Source organism: Vigna umbellata, chromosome 4 (genome assembly GCF_029865625.1).
Source record: "Vigna umbellata cultivar VRB3 chromosome 4, Vumbellata_1.0, whole genome shotgun sequence".
Classification (NCBI taxonomy): Eukaryota; Viridiplantae; Streptophyta; class Magnoliopsida; order Fabales; family Fabaceae; genus Vigna; species Vigna umbellata.
The window spans coordinates 45,208,722-45,227,575 of NC_142168.1; the positions used below are offsets into that span (position 1 = coordinate 45,208,722).

Consider the following 18,854-nt stretch of genomic DNA (forward strand, 5'->3'; position numbering starts at 1 on the left):
ATGTCCTAATTTGACCCACCAACGGTATTATATTCTTCTTTTTATTATCTTAAATATTCAAGTTATTATTAAATGATTCCTAACTTTTGTAAATGTGAGTTCCAGGTCTATTGTCCTGAGAAACAACCAATGGCTCACCCTGTGAATGAGGCTCGTGAGGAAGCAAAAGACAATGATCCTCTATCCATATTGACCTCGAGATTAAATAAGTTGAGAAAAGGACCCGTAGAGCTGCTATGGGAGTTAAGAACATTTGGCCTCGAGTGCCATGTTCCATTATATATTAATTTTGATGATGCATTTTAGATCATTGGTGGAGAAAATATGTTGAACATTGCATGCATACAACTATGATGCATGTAAGTTTTTTATTTGTTATTTTCCAATTTTTATATTAGTAGTATTACTTTTTAATAAATATACTTAACTTTATTCTTATAGGTACATGGCGAGACGCCTCTCCAGCTTGTTGTTCGCCTCCACCTTCTCAAACAATAATGGCTATTTCTTTTTCCCCCTTTTTTAAGCTTTTCCCATGGCGCAAAGGATTGGGTCAAATTGCATTTCCTTTCTCTTGGCGGACGACGATTCACTGAAGAGAAGAAGGATGATTAATTGTTCTGTTTATTTTATTATTTTTTTTTTTGGTAATTGATTAATTCTTGGAGGGGCTTGGATAATGCGAATGTGGATGTCAAGAGTCGTCCGGATCTTCTAACTCACCCGAGAGCTCGGCCACAAACCCAACGGCGAAATCGTCTGGTGCCTTCCAGCTCGTTATGATGGCGAAGGTGAAGGTGCTCACAGAACTTCTGAACGCCCCAGGCTTTCACCAGGGACCAAGCGGCTCCGAAGCTATCAGTGCAGAACTCGTTGAGTCCGTTGGTGTCCTCTACTACATCACTAGCGGCTTCTCCATCGCCGCTTCAAGGTTGGCTTTACCCAACATCGGCTTCATCTCATACGGCGAAGTGCTCGATCAATGCCGACTCATCGCCGCCGTTGCCGAGGAAAAAGGAAGTGAGTGAAACTCTCCGACGGCGACCGCCTGGTGTACGGGTTTCGAACCGTTCGGGTTCTCAAAGCCTGTGGAGTACCTGTAGTGTGACCTGGACTCGCTGGATCAGAACATTGTGGAGAGCGTCGTCGATGTTTGCTAGTGGGAAGATCTACGGGTGGACGATGCCGATGACGACGACCCAGTGGACCCGAGACTAGGGACGCTTCGCCATGCTATAATCCAGGACGAACCCCTCTAGATCATCTTGATCTTCATGCTGGCTTATGCCCTGAGAGTCATATTTGGTTAAATGGCCAAAAACATTTATTGTTTCACGTGCGAGAGAATTTTTAAACAGGGTGGTCTTCTTGAAGATTTTGTGATGTTGTACAAACCACTTAACACATAGTGAGGGTGGATGACTTTGTGTTCTCTAGTAGCGGAAACATTACAAACACTTTCAATGCTGCATGAACCTCTGCATTTGTCACTGATTTTTCAGGTGTGGATAGTCTTGGTGTTTCCACCGCATAGTTAGCCATAGAAAAAGGTGGATCAATCCCAACACACACCCCATTCTAGAGCTCCAAATCTTGTTGTTTTGCTAATACGCAGGGGTGTTTCCAACAAGGAGAGCTTTGTTTCGTGGGGTGACTTCTCGGTGCTGCTTGCATCATCCAAAGATAGTGAGCAGTCACAAGGCATTGGGCATTAAGGTCTCGATCATGATATATCCAAACATGGATTTCTCACGACATTGAGCATTAACGTTCAACAGAAGACCGAAGGGTCTCACTTGCCCTAGTCGTCTGGTCTCAACTAAAACTAGCTTAATTTTATCAGCTACATTTTTCTAACCGTTCAAAATTCGAGTGTTATTTTTCTTCTGTGCAAATGACAAGACTCTGTATACAAACCACTTGGCCAACTAGAGCTTACTGCTTAGTGAGGAACGCTCTTCGTGAACTCTCACCTTGATCTTAGGGCACGCTCTCAGTGAACTCCTAAGATCTAAACCGAATGGTGAGGAACGCTCTTTGTGAACTCTCGCCTTGATTTTAGGGCATGTTCCAAGTGAACTCCTAAGATCTAAATCGAACGGTGAGGAACGTTCTTCGTGAACTCTCACCTTGATCTTAGGGCACGCTCCAAGTGAACTCCAAAGATCTAAACTGAATGGTGAGGAACGCTTTTCGTGAACTTTCATCTTGATCTTAGGGCACACTCCAAGTGAACTCCTAAGATCTAAACCGAACGGTGAGGAACACTCTTCGTGAACTCTCACCTTGATCTTAGGACACGCTCAAAGTGAACTCCTAAGATCTAAACCGAACAGTGAGGAACGCTCTTCGTGAACTCTCACCTTGATCTTAAGGAACATTCCAAGTGAACTCCTAAGAACTAAAAACGCTCGGTGAGGAACGCTCTTCGTGAACTCTCACTCTTTGACCTGAGAACGTTCTCAGTGAACTCCTAGAATCCACAGCTTGGTGCAAGAAAGAGAAACGACTTAAAGCACATTGAAAACAAGCTCCCTAATACCACATGAACGACCGTTCTTAAAGTTCAATAATCCCTACGCACCTCTTCCAATAAAGAGTGTGCTTGGGCTTGGGGGACTTGTGTACGGTATGGATATCCCTCAAGCCAGTGGACTGAGCAAACAAACAGTTAACCGACCGGTAAAAGCAGCCATTAAGGTAATCAATAATAATAATTGTCATTGATTGGGAGCTAATGAAAATAATTGTCATTTATTGACAAATAATAGGAATAATGTCATTTATTGGTGATTAATGAATAATTGTAAGCTCATCATAATTTATAAATATTTGTCTGAGAGAAAAGACAGGTAATTTGAACTCTGAACTAATCTTTATTACAAGATTATTACGCAAAGTCACCGTCTTGAGCGTCGGAGTGTCTTCTGCAGGCACCCTCTCCCGCGTGTTGGACAAGAAGAGAAGAGAAAACAGCACAGTTAAAGATGGAGCGAACAACTTTAAATGTTTTGGATTAAGGATCTCAATCCTACCGAAACACAAACTTTGATTTTATAGCTATACAGAGACATTGTGAGAAACATCTTAATGTAATGAAAACAGTACGGTAAAGTTGTAATAAGTTATGATGGAATTTAAAGATGGTAAGTGGTGGATTACATTAGTTGGTTGTCTTTCAGTACTAACTCCATTGAAAATGGAGTTATGGAGTTTTCTGTTTATTAAAGTCCGATGGCCATTATGTTCCTAATTTCTTTTTCTGGAGTGATTATTGGTTGAACTGCCTTTTTGAAAATCTGACATTATGAAATGACTATTTTGTAGATGCAGCATTTTGAAGGCAGTATGAACCCTAATTTCAAACTGCATAGAAGCCAATATGAACACTCAATATAAGGACAATAAAAGCAGTAGGAGAGATGGTCAAAGGAAAAACACTCTTGCCAGCATTGCTTTAGTGAAAAACCTAAAACCTGAACAAATGAAATGGCATATCTTTCCTTATTCATGCTAAATCAGAGACACAGAGCAAAGCAGCCTAACCACAATGGTGTTTTTCACAGAGAAATGTAAGATAAAGCAATATATGATCGTTGACTATTTTGAAAAGGAAGAGACCATCACTGCTCAAGTTTAAGAAGCAGAAGGCTTTTTAGAGTTTTAGAGACCATCCGTGCCACAAATTCTCTCTCAAATGTATTAAGTGTATCAAATAAAATTTATTTTTTATTACTATTTTTTTAATTGTTGACATTTGTTTTAGGTTTAAACATATGTTGGATATTCTATTTTTTATAATAAAAACAAAATAAGAAAAATTTATATTTGTTAAATTTATAAATAATATATATTTGTCAAGTTTATCAATTTTAATGTTAGAATAAAATAAAAAGTAAAGAGGGAGTATTATATACCATAGTTTAATGATAAATTAGAATTTATAATTATTTATTAAGTTGTATAATAATCATTCTAAAGTAGTCCTAAGATGTTAATATAATTACAATAGCTTAAAATTAGTTTTAATAATATTTTAGTTATTAATCAAAATAAATAATTTTTAATTACATATTTATCTTCTCTAAAAGTGATCGAAATCATGTTTTTAATATATAATTATTTTATTATTATTTTTATCTTTTACTATTACTATGAAATGCCACATGTCCTTTATTATTATATTTTTATTATAATTATAATTATTTGTAGTACATCTAAAAAATTTCACAGCTTTTTAAAATTGTTTCTTTTAATTAATTTTTGTAGTATGGGTTATTGTATTTTTTTTAGGTTTAAACATTTGGTGTTTAAAATTGTTCAATATATTCTACAAGATCTAGTGTTAATGCGTTAGTCTCAAACATTTCCAAATGTCAAAATAAGATGCAATCATTAATATTTTAAATTTGTTAAAATTTCTTCTTTTATTTAATTTTGATATTTTTGGTTATTGTGTTTGTTTTAAGTTTAAAAAGTTGCATTTTGTGATGATGACATATTTCACATAACCAAACTGATATAAAAAGAGTTGGAGTCATATGTGAAAAGTGGATCCAAACTGTTATTATCATGAGCCATTAGTGAGTTTTAATAGAGTAGATGTCTTTAGGGTTTTGTATTGTGCACCTAGTTGTATAAGGTTTTCTTTTAGGTTTGTATAATACACCAAGTAATCTACGATTTCTTTTGAACCTTGTATAATGAGCCAAGTAGTCCAAGTTTTCAATTGGGTCTTATATAATGACCAAGTAATGTAGGGTTTTTGGACTTAGAAGAAGCCTATAAGGTGGCACACATTTAGAGAGTTGACCCTAGTCAACTTGTGTCTATTTGGAGAAGGCTTACTCTCCAAGGTTGAGTGTCTCTTGGTTTTTCATCCTTGGGAGAGTAGTGTCCATAAGGAGATGATTATTGGTCATGTGTCATTCTCTTAATGGAGAGCATTTCACCTTAGTAGTGACCATGTGTATGTTAGAATCTCGCAGTAAAATAATTGTATTTGGACAAAACCAAGAGGAGGTGAATTGATTTCTTTAATAAAAGTGTGCTTTTAAAAAATTTCCTTTTTTTATAAAATGACTTTACAATTAAAAATTGATTCATTTTAAATAATAACAAGAAAAATAAAGAGTATAAGGAAAGAAAAATAAAGAGTATAGGGAAAGAGAGATTTACACAAGTAATTTTATATAAGTTCTGATCAAAAGGCCCTACATCAAGTTATTAATCTCTCTGAAGAAGGATTAACCAATCACTAAAATAAACTACAACTTACAATCAAAAAGAAGATAGTTTAGGTTTGGAAAACACTTCTCTTAACGACATAAGAGATGAACAATACATTCCTTGAATCACACAACGAATGAAATATTTAAGTTACACAAAAGATGAACAACTTTTCCTAGCAATCACAACAATACTTAATAACTCAAAAAATTAGATTGATTCCACTGTTTTTACAAAATATGATTCACATTGATTTTCTAAAGATGATTGTTATCGATTTTTTTTGTCTAAGATTTCAAATTAATCAATGTAACTTCACAAATAATTTGTTGGCATCCTCACTTTTAACCAAAGTAACTTCTCAATAAAAAGAACTTTTTAAATTAATCATAACAAATTTAACTAAAGTAACTTCTCAATTAAATATTACTATGAATAATCATGTCTATTATTTTACCTCTTATATCGAGTAAAAAGTTAATTAAACAAGTAGACATTTTTTTAAAAGTGAGGACCAAGTAAACACACTACTTTAAAAGTGGGAACTACCTGAACAATTAAACTAGATAGTTATGTTTCTAATGTGACTTGTCATGTGGAAATGTCATGTTTTGCATACTTAGGGATGCATATGGAGAGTCTAAGTCTACCTTGGAAAGGAAGCTAGCGCATTCTTAAGCTAAAGAAACCCTAACTACACACTTCACATCACAAGACCAACTTTTTAGGTCCAAACTAGACTACTAGGCGAAAGCTCAAACAAGCCTCAAATACAAGGTCTAAAATAAATTTATTCTAACATTTAGAGACAATGTTGGCTTATGAAAATAAGAGTTTGATCTCACTCAACTTATATAAAATCCACTCTTTTCTTCTGCACTTGGTCATGACTGAAGCGGGAATGGATCAAACTCATTTTAGTTGAAAAATAACTTGTAATGCATGTTTGTTTGATTAAATCTTTTATGGATTTGTAGGGAAATTCCTTCGTTATATTAATTAAAATTATAAAAAAATTAATTCCTTCACTCTTTTAGGAAAATTTGTATGTCCCCACGATCTATACTTATTATGTAAATTTAAAGAAACAAATTTAGCAATTATCTCCTCCTAGGTGCATCTTTAATTATTTTTTTTGTTTGGGAAATTATTATTTATAAATTTCAAGAATTAAACTGAAATGTCTTACAACTTTGGAGACCCACGTGAAAAAAGAAATTATTTAAGAGGAAAATAAATATGTTCTCACATTTACCAATGTTGATTCCACAACTCCAAAATGAAAGGAGCCAAAATAGATTTACTCTTTCTGTAATAAGTCCACACCTTAAAAGAAATGAGAGAAGGAAAATTTCAAGATTACGACCTACTAATAACTAATATAATCACAATCAAAACCAGAAAATTGATTTACAATAAAACAATACAAATAGCATTCTACCCCAACAAGGGTTTCAGCAAGTTAAACCAAAAACATACCTTGTCAAAAGCTAATGTCACTCCTAAAACCAATCCACCTAAATAGAGTTGTCTGTTAAGAAGAAATGTAAAATATGTTTGACCATATGAACAAAACTGATAAGCAAATATTGAATCTTACTCCTGAAAGCACCATCTCGCGGGGAACTGAAGAAGAGGACCAAAGCAACCATCCAAATCATCATTCTTTGTTCTAAGAGACTTGGTGCCAAGAGCAATTGCCGCATGAAACAGTCTCTATAATATAAACACAACTGTTCAAAGGCTTAAGATGACTTTTAATCAGTTATGTTTATAAGACTTATTTGAATAAATTTCTCTATAAATACTTGTTTGGAGAGGAAAAAAATGAGTCAAACTCCTCGGGTACGTTAAAATCAACTTATGTACCTATACTTGTATGAAAGTTAGATGAGAGAAGCTACATAAAAGTTGATTTTAACTTACTAGAAAAGTTTAATTGATTTTATCTCCTTTTGTAAGTGATTATGAAGAAATTTATCCAAGCAGAAGCATAAATATTGTTCTCCTACAAGAATTACTCTAGTGGCAATGATATCCAAAGGACTACCTTACCCTTCAATTGCTAACTGCTGCAAGAGGTTTAGGGTTTAGGAGGATCAGAATGCCTTCTTGGAGCAGCTGAAGGAGAGAAAGAAAGACGTTTCCTTACAGCAGCACCTCCTTTCTCAGGTGAAGGCCTTTGGATTTTGAACCTGGCCTTGGCTGAGCTTGTAGGTGCCATATAACTTGGAATGGCAGGGGAGCTTGCAAGACTCTCATCATCTCTCACTGAGGATCCTGCAATGCTGTGCCGGCGATATCTCTCTGATTGAATGCTGAACATGCTTCTTGAGTCCTCATCTCCACCCCAGAACACACTACCCTTTGAGCTTGATGGCCTTGCCTTGCCACTAGCAGATGGTGCCTTTGAAGGTGAAATGTGAGGGGATGGTCTTCTTGCCTTTTGGCCAAAAGGGGAAGCTCTTTTGTCATGGTTATGGTCTTGTAGAGAATAACCTTTCACAATTTCTCCTACTGTCATGGCCCTGCTTGCTGCACTCTTCACAGATCCATGATCATTGTGATCCGCAGTGCTGTGGCCATCCCATGGCCGAGTAGCCATCCACCTCTCTAACCAACTCCACCCCCATTGGGGATTGTTTGGGTCCATAAATGTGGGATTTAATGACTTTGAAGTGCCCTTCCATGTTTTCTGTTTGACAAAGTCATTAGTTATAATCTATATACATCATAATACAAAACAGCTGTACTTTTGCTGACAAATATCTGTAAAACAATGAACAGGATCCAAGGGACAAATAGATTTATGCTGGCCTAAAGAGTGCATGAAAACTGATGTAACTATTATTAGAAGCCATCAAATAAATGGCTTTGAATCCTATATGATCAGCGTGCATTAAACAATGATCATCCCTGACAAGTTATGATGCCAGAGTATGTAATGTGCAATAGCATTCTTTATGTGAATTGGTTTAACTAATTGGATTTCTTTAATAGGTTTGCACATATTACCTTCAGAATGCATTAGTTAACTCACCGCACTAAGCTAATATTCCATTCCCATAACATATCTGTAGAATATCTGTACAATCACTAGAAAAAAAAAAAAAGGTTGTTCCATAACGTTTTTAATCATGCTGATTCATAGTTCAGTTTAAAGAAACTGATAAATCTTACCTAGTTAAACTCTATTTCTGTTCTGCAATTTTTCATGAACAAATGTTATTTATGAGCTATTTTTTGAGTAATTAGAGAACCAGTCTACTGGCTAACGTGGGAATGTGAAATGGAGTTTTTTTTCATTGTCTGAATTTTAGGCTTGTTACTCTCTCTATTCCACAAAAATCCAAAATAAAAATGAGAACAAATCCACAAATGAGGTAGTCTGGCCACCTGATGTGAGAATGAATAGGCCAAAGCCCTCTCTCTTCTTAAAGCTGCTTCTTGTTTGTGCAACAATTTGGCTTCAATTTGCTCCTTTGACTGCAAACTGTCATCCCATTCTTCTCCAACCTGCTGTAAAGGCATTTGTACTTCAATACACATTCAAAAGCCAGAACTCATCATCACATATCATTCCTTCCAAGCTTATTATTGTTTTCAGATGAAAAGTAATAAGTTCAGAAAAAAAAGGTGAGAAAAGACTCAACAACTTAATTTGAGAAGTGAAATAATTTGACCCTTTAATCTAAAATAGTCAATAAAGCGTATATTGAAAACTCCAGTAAAAAATGCTTTTCCAGAGAATTTTCTCCCACATCTAAATTAACCCAACAAAACGCTAAAGCTTAGCTCAGTTAAGAAAATCACAGTCAGGAATCTCAAGTAATAGTCAAGAAAGCACATAATCACACTGGTTCATAATAGAAGAGGAAAACATGCACATTACGCTTACAGCAGCATGCAGGTTCTCAAGTTCTTTTTCATGTTTCTGCTGCAGTTGGCGCTGAAGAGCTTGGTTCTCTTCAGACATTCTAATTCTCCTTTCACGAATCTGAGACTGTAATCTTGCTAGAGTTTGCATACTTCGTAGGGTGCTAGAAGCTTGTCTTTTAACAGATTGCCCTTGCACTACGGTTTTCAGCCTCACCAAACCTCTCAGGGCACGCAATGCTCTTCTTGCCTATAATTTGCAAAACAAGAACAACTCGTTATATATGCAACATAAAGCAACTACATTTTAGGCACAAATTCTATTCACATTAAAGAAGCTGTTTCTCCAAAAGCTATACACCTATTGCATCTTCACAGCCTATAAACCCAAAAATTTTGTTCATAACCATGAAAACAAATGAAGTTGTGTACAAAAGGAAAATGAATACAAATTTGAAATTTCTGCAAGTCATTTGAGCTTTCATGCAAAATCCTGCAAACCCAATTACAATTAGAACTTCTGGTATAATAACCAGGTAACTGTATTATTTGGCACAAATGTAATTTAGTGGAACCCATTTTCTCTATTTTCTGTAATTACTATTGAATGCATAATTACAGCATTTCCGTATTTGTTGACAAATGAGATTTTCAAATTGCCACTTAATATTTCTGCAGTTTTTCATTTTGCTTGTTAAGTTTGGTTTTGTGAAGAAAAAGCTAGTTGTAGATGTGGGCTTATGATGTCTACATCTAGCTTAGCCATAATTTGTTGTTTGTTGTTCCCACTTTCTATCTTCTTTTATGCTTTTTATGTTTTTAACAGTAGTATTAGGTACAAACAACCCTTGTAATGTACACAAGTGTAATATAATACAATATCTGTTAAAACTTCTCAGTAAAACAAATACTTTAAGAAAAGAAAATAAGGTAAAATGAACGAAGTTTCTTTCATATGTTAAAATCAAGTAATACCCTTCAACAATTTTATCAAATTTCTATCGTTTAACTTGTTCAAAAAGTTATTTTAACTTGAACATTGGTTAATTTTAACATAAACTTGATTCAATTTACCCTCTTTCTTCTTCTCCCAAGGTGCTTACTGAAAAGTTTACACGAATAGAACTTCTTTGTATCCTTCCATTTCTAAGATTCCATTCCCCCTTTTGCCATGAAAAGAAAAGACATCCGTTTTCCAAATTTGTAAAGTCCAAGTAAATAGAAAGAGAAGTAAGTAAATACCATATATCCACGAAATACAGTCTGAATCTTGACAGCTGCAATCTCTTCCATGGTCTTTCCAGTGTAATGTGGCATACTTGTGAGACGAACAACCTCTGCAGCAGCCTGAGCAGCAGCAACAGCAGCCTCTGCTGCAACAGCAGTGGCAAAAGCCAAAGAAGCAGCATGCTTGCTTTGTTCTTTCTCAGCCTCAATTAATTTAACATCTGCTGCAATTTCCCCCTCCTTGTTACTGCTTGACTTGTGACTTTTCTGTTTTTTCTTTCAATGCATAAAAAAGTAAGAGGGTAGTTTGAGATCGACACTGCTCATGAAAATCAATATTGTAAAAGAAATCAAATTCATTTTTAGAATTCTAGCAACACAAACTTCTAAATATACAGTCTACTACTGTTGACTGAAACTTATCGAAAATCAGAAAATAAGGTCTCTCGCTTCTTTTTAAATAACTTCTACTTATGATTTCATAATTTCCAATTATAGAAATTCTCTATTATTCTTAGAAATTTAACGATTTCGGTACTTCTCTTGTGAAACTCTCTCCATTTCCCACTTTTTCTAAGCTCAAACTCATTCAACTAATTTCTCAACCTTAAAAACATTAGTACCAAAATATTTAAATTTCTATGAACAGTTGAATTGCATAGAGAGGACCTCAGAAATGTGTCAAAAAAATAGTGTTGCTTTGTAATACTCGTTCTGTTTCCTTGTTCAATGAACATAATAATTAAAGTAAACCTTATCTTTTTTGGAATCTGGGCTGAAAACTTTTTTCACTGCTGAAAACCAACTTCCTTTTTTCCCCATTTGCAATTCCTGTTACTTTGAAGGAAAAGGAAAGGCAAATTAGATCTCAATATCAACCCAAACTTCATTCGTATAAGGGAAGAAAAAGATGACCAAACTTCTATTAAAAGTAATTAAAGTCAACACTATTGAAAACCACATGTTCCAATTAATGCACTTTGAACTCTTAAGAAAACCGTTGAAGAAAGCATAACTCATGCATAGACTTGGGAAAGGAAACGTTAATAGAGAGTAAAAATAGAACGCTGTAAACAGATCTATGACAAACGTGTTTGACTAAAAATAATCACTTATTACTTAGAAGAACCTGAAACTGAAAATGAATAGCAAAAACGCCATCCAACAAAGAAAAATAGAAGATTTCAGCAAGATTTTAGTTGTTAATGTGAAGAGAGCAAATGGTTAAGAACACGGTTCTAAATCTCCACTATAGAAAAGGCTTTGTTCTAATAAAAAACAACAAAAAAAAGGATTGCTGTGGGAAAATGAAGAAACACCCAGATGGGATAATTTGAAAAAACCATTAAACCCATTTCAAGATTTCCAATTTTGAAAGGGAAAAACTCCAAAAGAAGGCAAATTTAGTATGCAATGGACAGGTGGAGAATGAAAAACCCATATATAGTATGAACCAATACAAGTAAAAGAGAGCAAAAGAAGAAAGTAAGAAGCCCAGTACAAAGCTACTGGTTTTGAAGGCCAAAAAACTTGAAAAGAACAAATGAGAAAAAATGGACAAATGCAAAAGGAAAGGGAGGCAGATGAAGTGAAAAACATTCCAAGACCTTTGCATGAGAATCCCAGATTCCTGAAAATAAAACTCAAGAGTACTTGGTGTGGCAGAATAATAGAAGAAGTTGATGAGGCCCACAAGAGAAGAAGAAAGAGGGACCAGATCTTGGGTTGAAGGAAACTTCAACTACCGGGAATGGAACATAACAGTATCCACATGCTCACTGGGTCCCAATTCTGTTGCGTTTGCTGATTTTAACGTCAAACAGCAGACAAACTAAACGAAACAAAAACAAGTTACACATATTAAGCACGAAGAAATCAAAGAAAAAAGAATAAATTAACTTTTGGCTGCTGTGAACTAAATGATCTATGTAATTCACGAAATTAATAAAAAGTTATAAAAGTGTATGAATATTGATTAATGAGAATTTTAAAGATTTTCGAGTAGACAACAATGTGAGAATAATGGGACCGAATAACTAATATTAAAATAATATTATTATATAAAGGAAAATTTCAAATATTCGTCCCATTTTCAGATATAAGCATTTTTCTCTAAATCTTCTTCTTTCATATTTTCTCCTCTTTCTTTTTAAAAATCTCTCATCTTATTTTATCTGATTTTCAATCAGATCGAACTTAAGTAATCATGGAGTTAAAAACATCATTTTCCACCGATCAAAGTCTTGTTTAGAGTTAGTAAGTCTCGATTTCTTCAGCTCTTGTGAGATTCCAAAACTTTTTGACACATGCAAGCCAAGTTTCTGGTTGCATGTGTTCATCAGCTTCTTCTTCCCATTTTTGATCACATTTCTGGTCTTTTGGTGGTCTATCCTCATCAATCAGTGAGTTATAGGTGTTCTTGGGATTTTCTGGAAGTGTGAGCAAATTTATGGAAGGGTAGAAGATTCTCGTTCAGTTAAGAGGTAAGGGAAGCTAGTTAATTTAATTGTGATTTTCTATGTATGAAATTACTGTTTGGATGGTTGCATGTGTGTGACTTGAATGTTTGATTGAATTGTTTTAAATTTGTGAATGTTGGAACCTGTGAACTGGTTGGACTTTCTCTGCATAAGTGTTTGGTCTGTTCTGATCTTAAGGAAGTGGGTATGCGAGAATGAGAGTTTGGGGTTGGGAGTGAAATCTGGTATGGGACTCTTTAGGATGATGTTAGAACGATTTTAGGTACCTTCGGATAGGCGTAAATTGGTATATGAATCATGTTGGGAGGATTACAAGTTGGGAAGTTGTAGTAAATTGGTGAAGATAGTTGTTGATCATAATTCTGCAGTTATTCTGCAGAATTATGCAGATCGTCGAGTGTCATTCATTGACCTTTCGGCTTTCTTCTTGTGTTCGGTCTTAACCGAGTTCTACTTCTGTACACATTTTCAGTTAATGACTGATCGGTCTTGTGCTAGTATTTAATTGAATAATAGTGATCGGTCTTAGTGGGGTGTGTGGTCTCTTCGTAGCGATCAGTCTTAGTGGGGTGTGTGGTCTCTTTGTAGCGATCGGTCTTAGAGGGGTATGTGGCCTATTAGTAGCGCTCGATCTTGTACTAGTGCTCGATCTCGTACTTGTATTGGTCTTAAATGCGTTCGGCCTCTCATGGGCCTTACCTGTTAATGACCGTTCGGTGATATTTTAGTAATCAATATCAACTCTAAGTGTTCAACCTAGGCTATAGGTGTTCGGCCTAAGCCATAAGCGTTCGGTCTAAACTTAATACTTGGTATGGTGGTAGTATTCGGTCATGTTGTGCTACTCGGAATCCTCTAGTTGTCGGTCAGTAATAGTGTTTGGCCTTCTCTTCAGTTGTATCTATTATTGATCGTTCGGTCCTATTCTTTAGGTAGTGAGAAAACGATCGGTATCCTACATTCACAGGGTGTTCGGTATTGTTCATATATGTTTGGTGATTTCTGTTCGGCTCATATTTATATTTATTCCAGTGTGCTATTTTAATTAATTGTTCCAATTGCTTTGATGGTTGATGTATGCATTATCATAATGGTGTCAAATTGAAAGTATGGTAGGATGTTCCAACTGGTATGAAAGAGAATTCCAAGGAGGAATGTCTCAGTGATTGGTTATTAATGTGGTGGTAAAGTATGAATATGGACAGTGAAATCCATGTCGTTCATCCTAACATTCTAATGATTACCAAGTCTCAAGTAGAGATGGGTAAGTCATGTCGTGAGAATAGTAGGAGGTCCTAGCTTATAGGGTCTTAGGTGAGTTATAACGGATTAACCCCGGGTGACAGCTGATGGTTTTCCAGTTACTACATCACTCGGGTGCACGAACGGCCTCAAGCTACATATTCATACAATCCAGATGGTCAAGTCAAGTGCTCGATCATTGCCTGTAATGTATGGTTGGTCATTGTATACTTGAAATGCTCGGTTCACACATGCTTAGGTATTTGTTTAATTTGCATGATTAGTATTATCAATTAAATTACTCTAGCTTACCCTTGCTTTTCTGTGGCCTGTCTTTGTGTGTTTGTTTCTCTTTTGCGATGATCACCTAATTGGTGTGAGCTTAGGGATACAACTTTTTCAGTTGGCTCATCGGAAGGTTGTTGGTATAGCAGCAATATAAGAGTATTTCGGTCTTCAGGTAAAGAATTTAGTTGTTCATAAAATTATAGTTATGTTCTTTCTTTATCAATGTAATGTTTCATTTTAGTAAATTTTTTATTACTAAATTGGGATGTTACAATTACTATATATATTGTTTTCAAATTAGATATTTAAGTAAGAAAATTGGTCAAATATACAATAAGCTTAAGGATAGAGTAAAAAAGAGGTTTTAAGGTTAAGGATATATAACACATAGTTTTCCTTCGCAAATCCTGTAAAATAACACACAGGTTGATGATATGTAATTCGAAAGAATTAGAAGATGAGAAAGATTTTTGCTTTAGGTTTTTATACTCATTCATCTATAAACCAATTTATATTCACTTCTTGATTAAGACAATTGAGTTTCATTAAGTAAGTTCAAGCTAAAATTACAAGTTAAGTATTTTTTATGCCTTACTCACTCTAACATAAAAGTTGAGTATTATTTGAAATAATAGTCATTCTTGATTAAAAACGAAATAGTATTTGAAACAAAATCAATCCTACTTACATATTATAAAAATAGTGATAAGAAGATCATAAAAAGGCTAACTAAAGGAAAATTTACATCCTTAGATCATGGTTAACATCACTATTTGAGATAGCCAAAGAACACGAGAGTGTTCTATTGAGAGAAATTCATAAAAGCTGGAGTATAAGATTTCGTAAGGGTTTTCTCTTAAAACAATCTCATATGTGTCTTCAACCTTTCTTCTTCAAGATATCTTCCATTTATAAAAATATAAAGAAAGTAGTCGTTGCAAATCCTTTATAGTCATTATGTAGTCTTGAAGTATTCTTTATTCTTCAAGATGTGTATGTTCTTGTAGATGAAGAGAGTTTCAATAAATGCTCTGCATTCAACATTAAATGAATTTTTTTTAAGATATCTCTTACATACAACATGACTTATCAAACTCGGGTCATATGACTTTTTATCTCATACTGAGTAAAGCTTAAGATCGTACATGATGAATGGTCTATGCATACGTGACAAATAGTCTTTTGGAAGGAGTTGTTGACCTTTGACACACTCTTTGGGAGATTTTTTATGTTAATATTTCCTGTAAGATTGTCTATATGGTCAAAGGAAAGAACATTCTCTACAAAAACATAGTATAAGTATTTATAAGTTAAGTTGTACTATGTAATGCAAAAAACTACAAATATATCATGTGTCTAAGTACGAGCTTACCAAACAATGATACAATGTACATTACTTTGTGTCAGTGGATATCGAATGACGTAACTGCATTTGTCATGATTTATAACTTAAATAATAGTTTGCTTTTGCTCAAGATGAAATAAAATTTATCTGATGTAGGCTTGATAAGTTATATTAAGTATCATAATGTTTCTTCAAGTATAACTTTGCATTAAATATTGAATGAAGAACATTTAATGAAATCCTCAACATATTATCAAATGTAGTTAAAGAACAAAAAACTTCCCAAAGACTCACGACAGCTAGAAAGTGATTTGCAACAACTAGATTATCTTTCAAAGCTATTTATAAAGTTACCCTTGAAGTAGAAAGAACTTTCTCTCAATGTCCAAACACAATCTTATGAAAGCTTAAGTAAAAAGCTTGTAATCTAGCCTTTTGATAGGACATTTTATTGTTCTTTAACAACATAAAAGAGTGAACCTTGTCTTGTACTCATTTCAAGATGTTAGACCACTTTTAGTTAGTAACCCTATGTTATTTTCATAACATTTCTTGTAAACAAGTGTCTTAGTCAAGAATGGTTGTTATTCCAAAGAATACTAAGTGTCTTGGATAGGGATTATCTTTATTCTTAGAAAAATAAGACTGGCTTTGTCAAACTAGTAGGGGAGTGAATTGGTTTTAACAACTTTTTTCTAAAACGAACCTCTTTCTACAAAATTTTTTCAACATAGAAAAACTAAAATGTAATTATCTTGAAAATCAAATTGATACCAGAATTAGAAAAGCACTGTAAAGGGGGATATAAGGGGAAAAAAGCACACAAGAAATTATATTTATTCTCAATCCTACATCTAGTTCTCATTTTTTTTCTCTCAAGAAAAATTGGTTTCATTATCAACAAAAAGTTTGTACAAAGTTAATTAGAAATTACAAACAAACTAGAGGATTATCAACCTTAATCAACTCCAAATAAAAAGGAGTATATATGTTTAATCCATTATATAACTACTTGAAGGATCTTAACCTTATTCATTCTTTGAATATCTAAGAAATTGGTTTCCTTATCAACTTTGTACAACCATAACCCAAAAACACTACTAGAACACCCAACAATATTACAACTTAAACAACAAAATTGAGAACATCAGTTTCCACTATTGTTGGTGATGACAAACCTTTAGCCAAGGGACCAACCACAAGAGTGATGGCCAAGCATATGCAAGAAGAGTGAGATTCATCTATGAAAGTTGGGCCCAAAATCGTATTTTTTATGGGTCATCAGTGATTGTAATTAGTAGAATAAGTTTCTTTTGGGCCTTATATTTGGGCCAAGTAGTCTAGGTTTTTCTAAGGTCTTGTATTTGGGCCTAGGGTTGTAGTGTAGCGTTTTGAGCCTAGGAAGACGGGTTAAAGGAGGTGCCTTTTAGAGTTGACTATAAGTCAACCCTCATGTGCATCTAGCTTGTTCTCTAAGTGTGGGGGTGTGATAGCCTTTGCACCCTTGGGAAGCGTGGAATGCATGCCTTACTACTTAGTAAGCCATCTTTGGCTCCCACCTCTCCCTTGGCCTCCAAGTAGAGAATTATGATGTATTCTTTTAGGGGTGAGCAATTGTTTACAAATATTGGCAAAGACAAATTTGCAGGTGAAATTACGTTTGTATTCATGTATTTGAAAGCGAGAGAAGGCGAGGATTTGTGGGATGAAGTGATTTTTTAATCTCTTTAACTACACTAATTTGAGGGTACTATGTATGAAAATACATTTTTAAACCTCACCTTTATTTGTTCATGTGCATTTTACTCTTTCAGCCAACTAGAGAATCCCATAGAGCCTTAAGCCACACAAAGAGATTCCCAACTTGACGTGAATGACCACAATTTTGTTTTGAACTTTCTTACCAGACCGTGTTCAATGAGCCGTTAAATATGGCCAAGCTAGATGATATAAGTTGTTGGTGAGTGTATAAATTTTGAGACATGGAGAAGCTCAGTTCATTTTAATTTGTGGTGGTGGAAAGAGTATGTTTTGAGTTGTTTCAGGTGAGTTACTTATGTGTGTGTGTGTGTGGTTTATGGGTTCACAGTTTCATGCTCATTGATAGGAGGTGTATTGTCGAGTTGTGATGTGTGTTGCCAAGATGTTAAGGCGTGTTGTCAAGTTGTGCTGTCAAGCTATTGGTATTCTATCATTCATAGCTTCCATGGAGGTAAAGATGCAGATGAGGTTGAAGATAAATGAGAGAGAACCAATTCTCCTTCAAGTGGAACCTTTTCCACCATGAAGCAACACAAAAAATGGAACCGATTCCAACAAAGCTCATAATTGATTCTAGCAAGCGGAACCGATTCCAACAAAGCTCATAATTGATTCTAGCAAGCGAAACCGATTATAGCAACAAGGTAATTGATTCCAGCATATAAAAACCGATAATGAGAGCTTGGAAACGATTTATGAGGCGTTGTAACCCATCCGAGGAGGTTGTAATTGATTCCATGGCATTTTAATCCATTCCAATACTTCGTTTTAGTGTTGTAGGAGATCCATGGTGGAAGGGCAAGCTGAAGTTGGTACTCATGCATGTTGTGAAGCTAGTTTTGTGACGTGGTGTTGACCTTGTGTTGGATCTAAGTTTATGGCTGGTGTAGGAGGTGGAGTACATGATGGAGATGGATCTTGGTGCAATTGTTTTGGTAAATGTATGCACTAATGATGGTTGATTTGTGTTGGTGAGGTAGGGAAGTACCAACACTTGTTGGCATAACATTTTTTGCTATTAATTATTTATGGTGAGGTACCTACATGTTTTGTTTGTGGTAGTGGATCTAGAAGAATAGGTATTTTTTACCTTGATTGGTGCTTGATTTAAAGGTGTTGGTTGGGTATTGGGTCCTTGTTTCGTGCTTGATTCTTCTCTCCCTTATCTAGAAGAATAACTATTATGTGTCTTATTTACAAGTCTGTATTATTTACTTAATAATTGTATTATTGTATGTACATTATGTATTATTTTAATGAAGTTGTGAAGAAGAAGAAGTGGACGAAGTGGACGAAGGGAACGAAATGGACAAAGTGGACGAAGTGGACGAAGTGGACGAAGTGGACGAAGTAGACGAAGTGGACGAAGTGAAAAAGTAGAAGAAGTGGAAGAAGTGATGGAAGCT

At 34.8% G+C, this 18,854-nt stretch overlaps 1 protein-coding gene across 3 annotated transcripts; it reads right to left on the bottom strand.

Annotated features, from left to right (window-relative positions):
- Positions 1–6,611: 6,611 nt before the first annotated feature.
- On the bottom strand, positions 6,612–12,127 carry LOC124819528 (protein IQ-DOMAIN 3-like). Of its 3 annotated transcripts, none has more exons than XM_088113508.1 (7): positions 11,940–12,127; positions 11,086–11,163; positions 10,348–10,608; positions 9,128–9,355; positions 8,626–8,748; positions 7,285–7,924; positions 6,612–6,962 (listed from the first exon to the last, which is right to left on the bottom strand). In XM_088113508.1, exons 2-6 carry the CDS (start codon positions 11,152–11,154, stop codon positions 7,313–7,315), a joined length of 1,293 nt encoding a protein of 430 aa, XP_087969634.1. In that variant the 5' UTR covers positions 11,155–11,163; positions 11,940–12,127; the 3' UTR covers positions 6,612–6,962; positions 7,285–7,312. The 3 variants fall into 3 exon arrangements, with proteins under 3 accessions (XP_087969634.1, XP_047147024.1, XP_047147023.1); XM_047291068.2 differs by having other exon boundaries at positions 6,612–6,945; positions 11,940–12,126; XM_047291067.2 differs by having other exon boundaries at positions 6,612–7,924.
- Positions 12,128–18,854: the final 6,727 nt, after the last annotated feature.

Excerpts from the sequence above, each read along its gene's own strand:
- LOC124819528 (XM_088113508.1), bottom strand. The coding sequence starts at position 11,154 with ATGGGGAAAAAAGGAAGTTGGTTTTCAGCAGTGAAAAAAGTTTTCAGC. Across the intron at positions 10,609-11,085 it reads CAGATTCCAAAAAAGATAAG|AAAAAACAGAAAAGTCACAA; the intron begins GTTTACTTTAAT and ends ATGCATTGAAAG. Across the intron at positions 7,925-8,625 it reads CCTATTCATTCTCACATCAG|AAAACATGGAAGGGCACTTC; the intron begins GTGGCCAGACTA and ends TTTGTCAAACAG.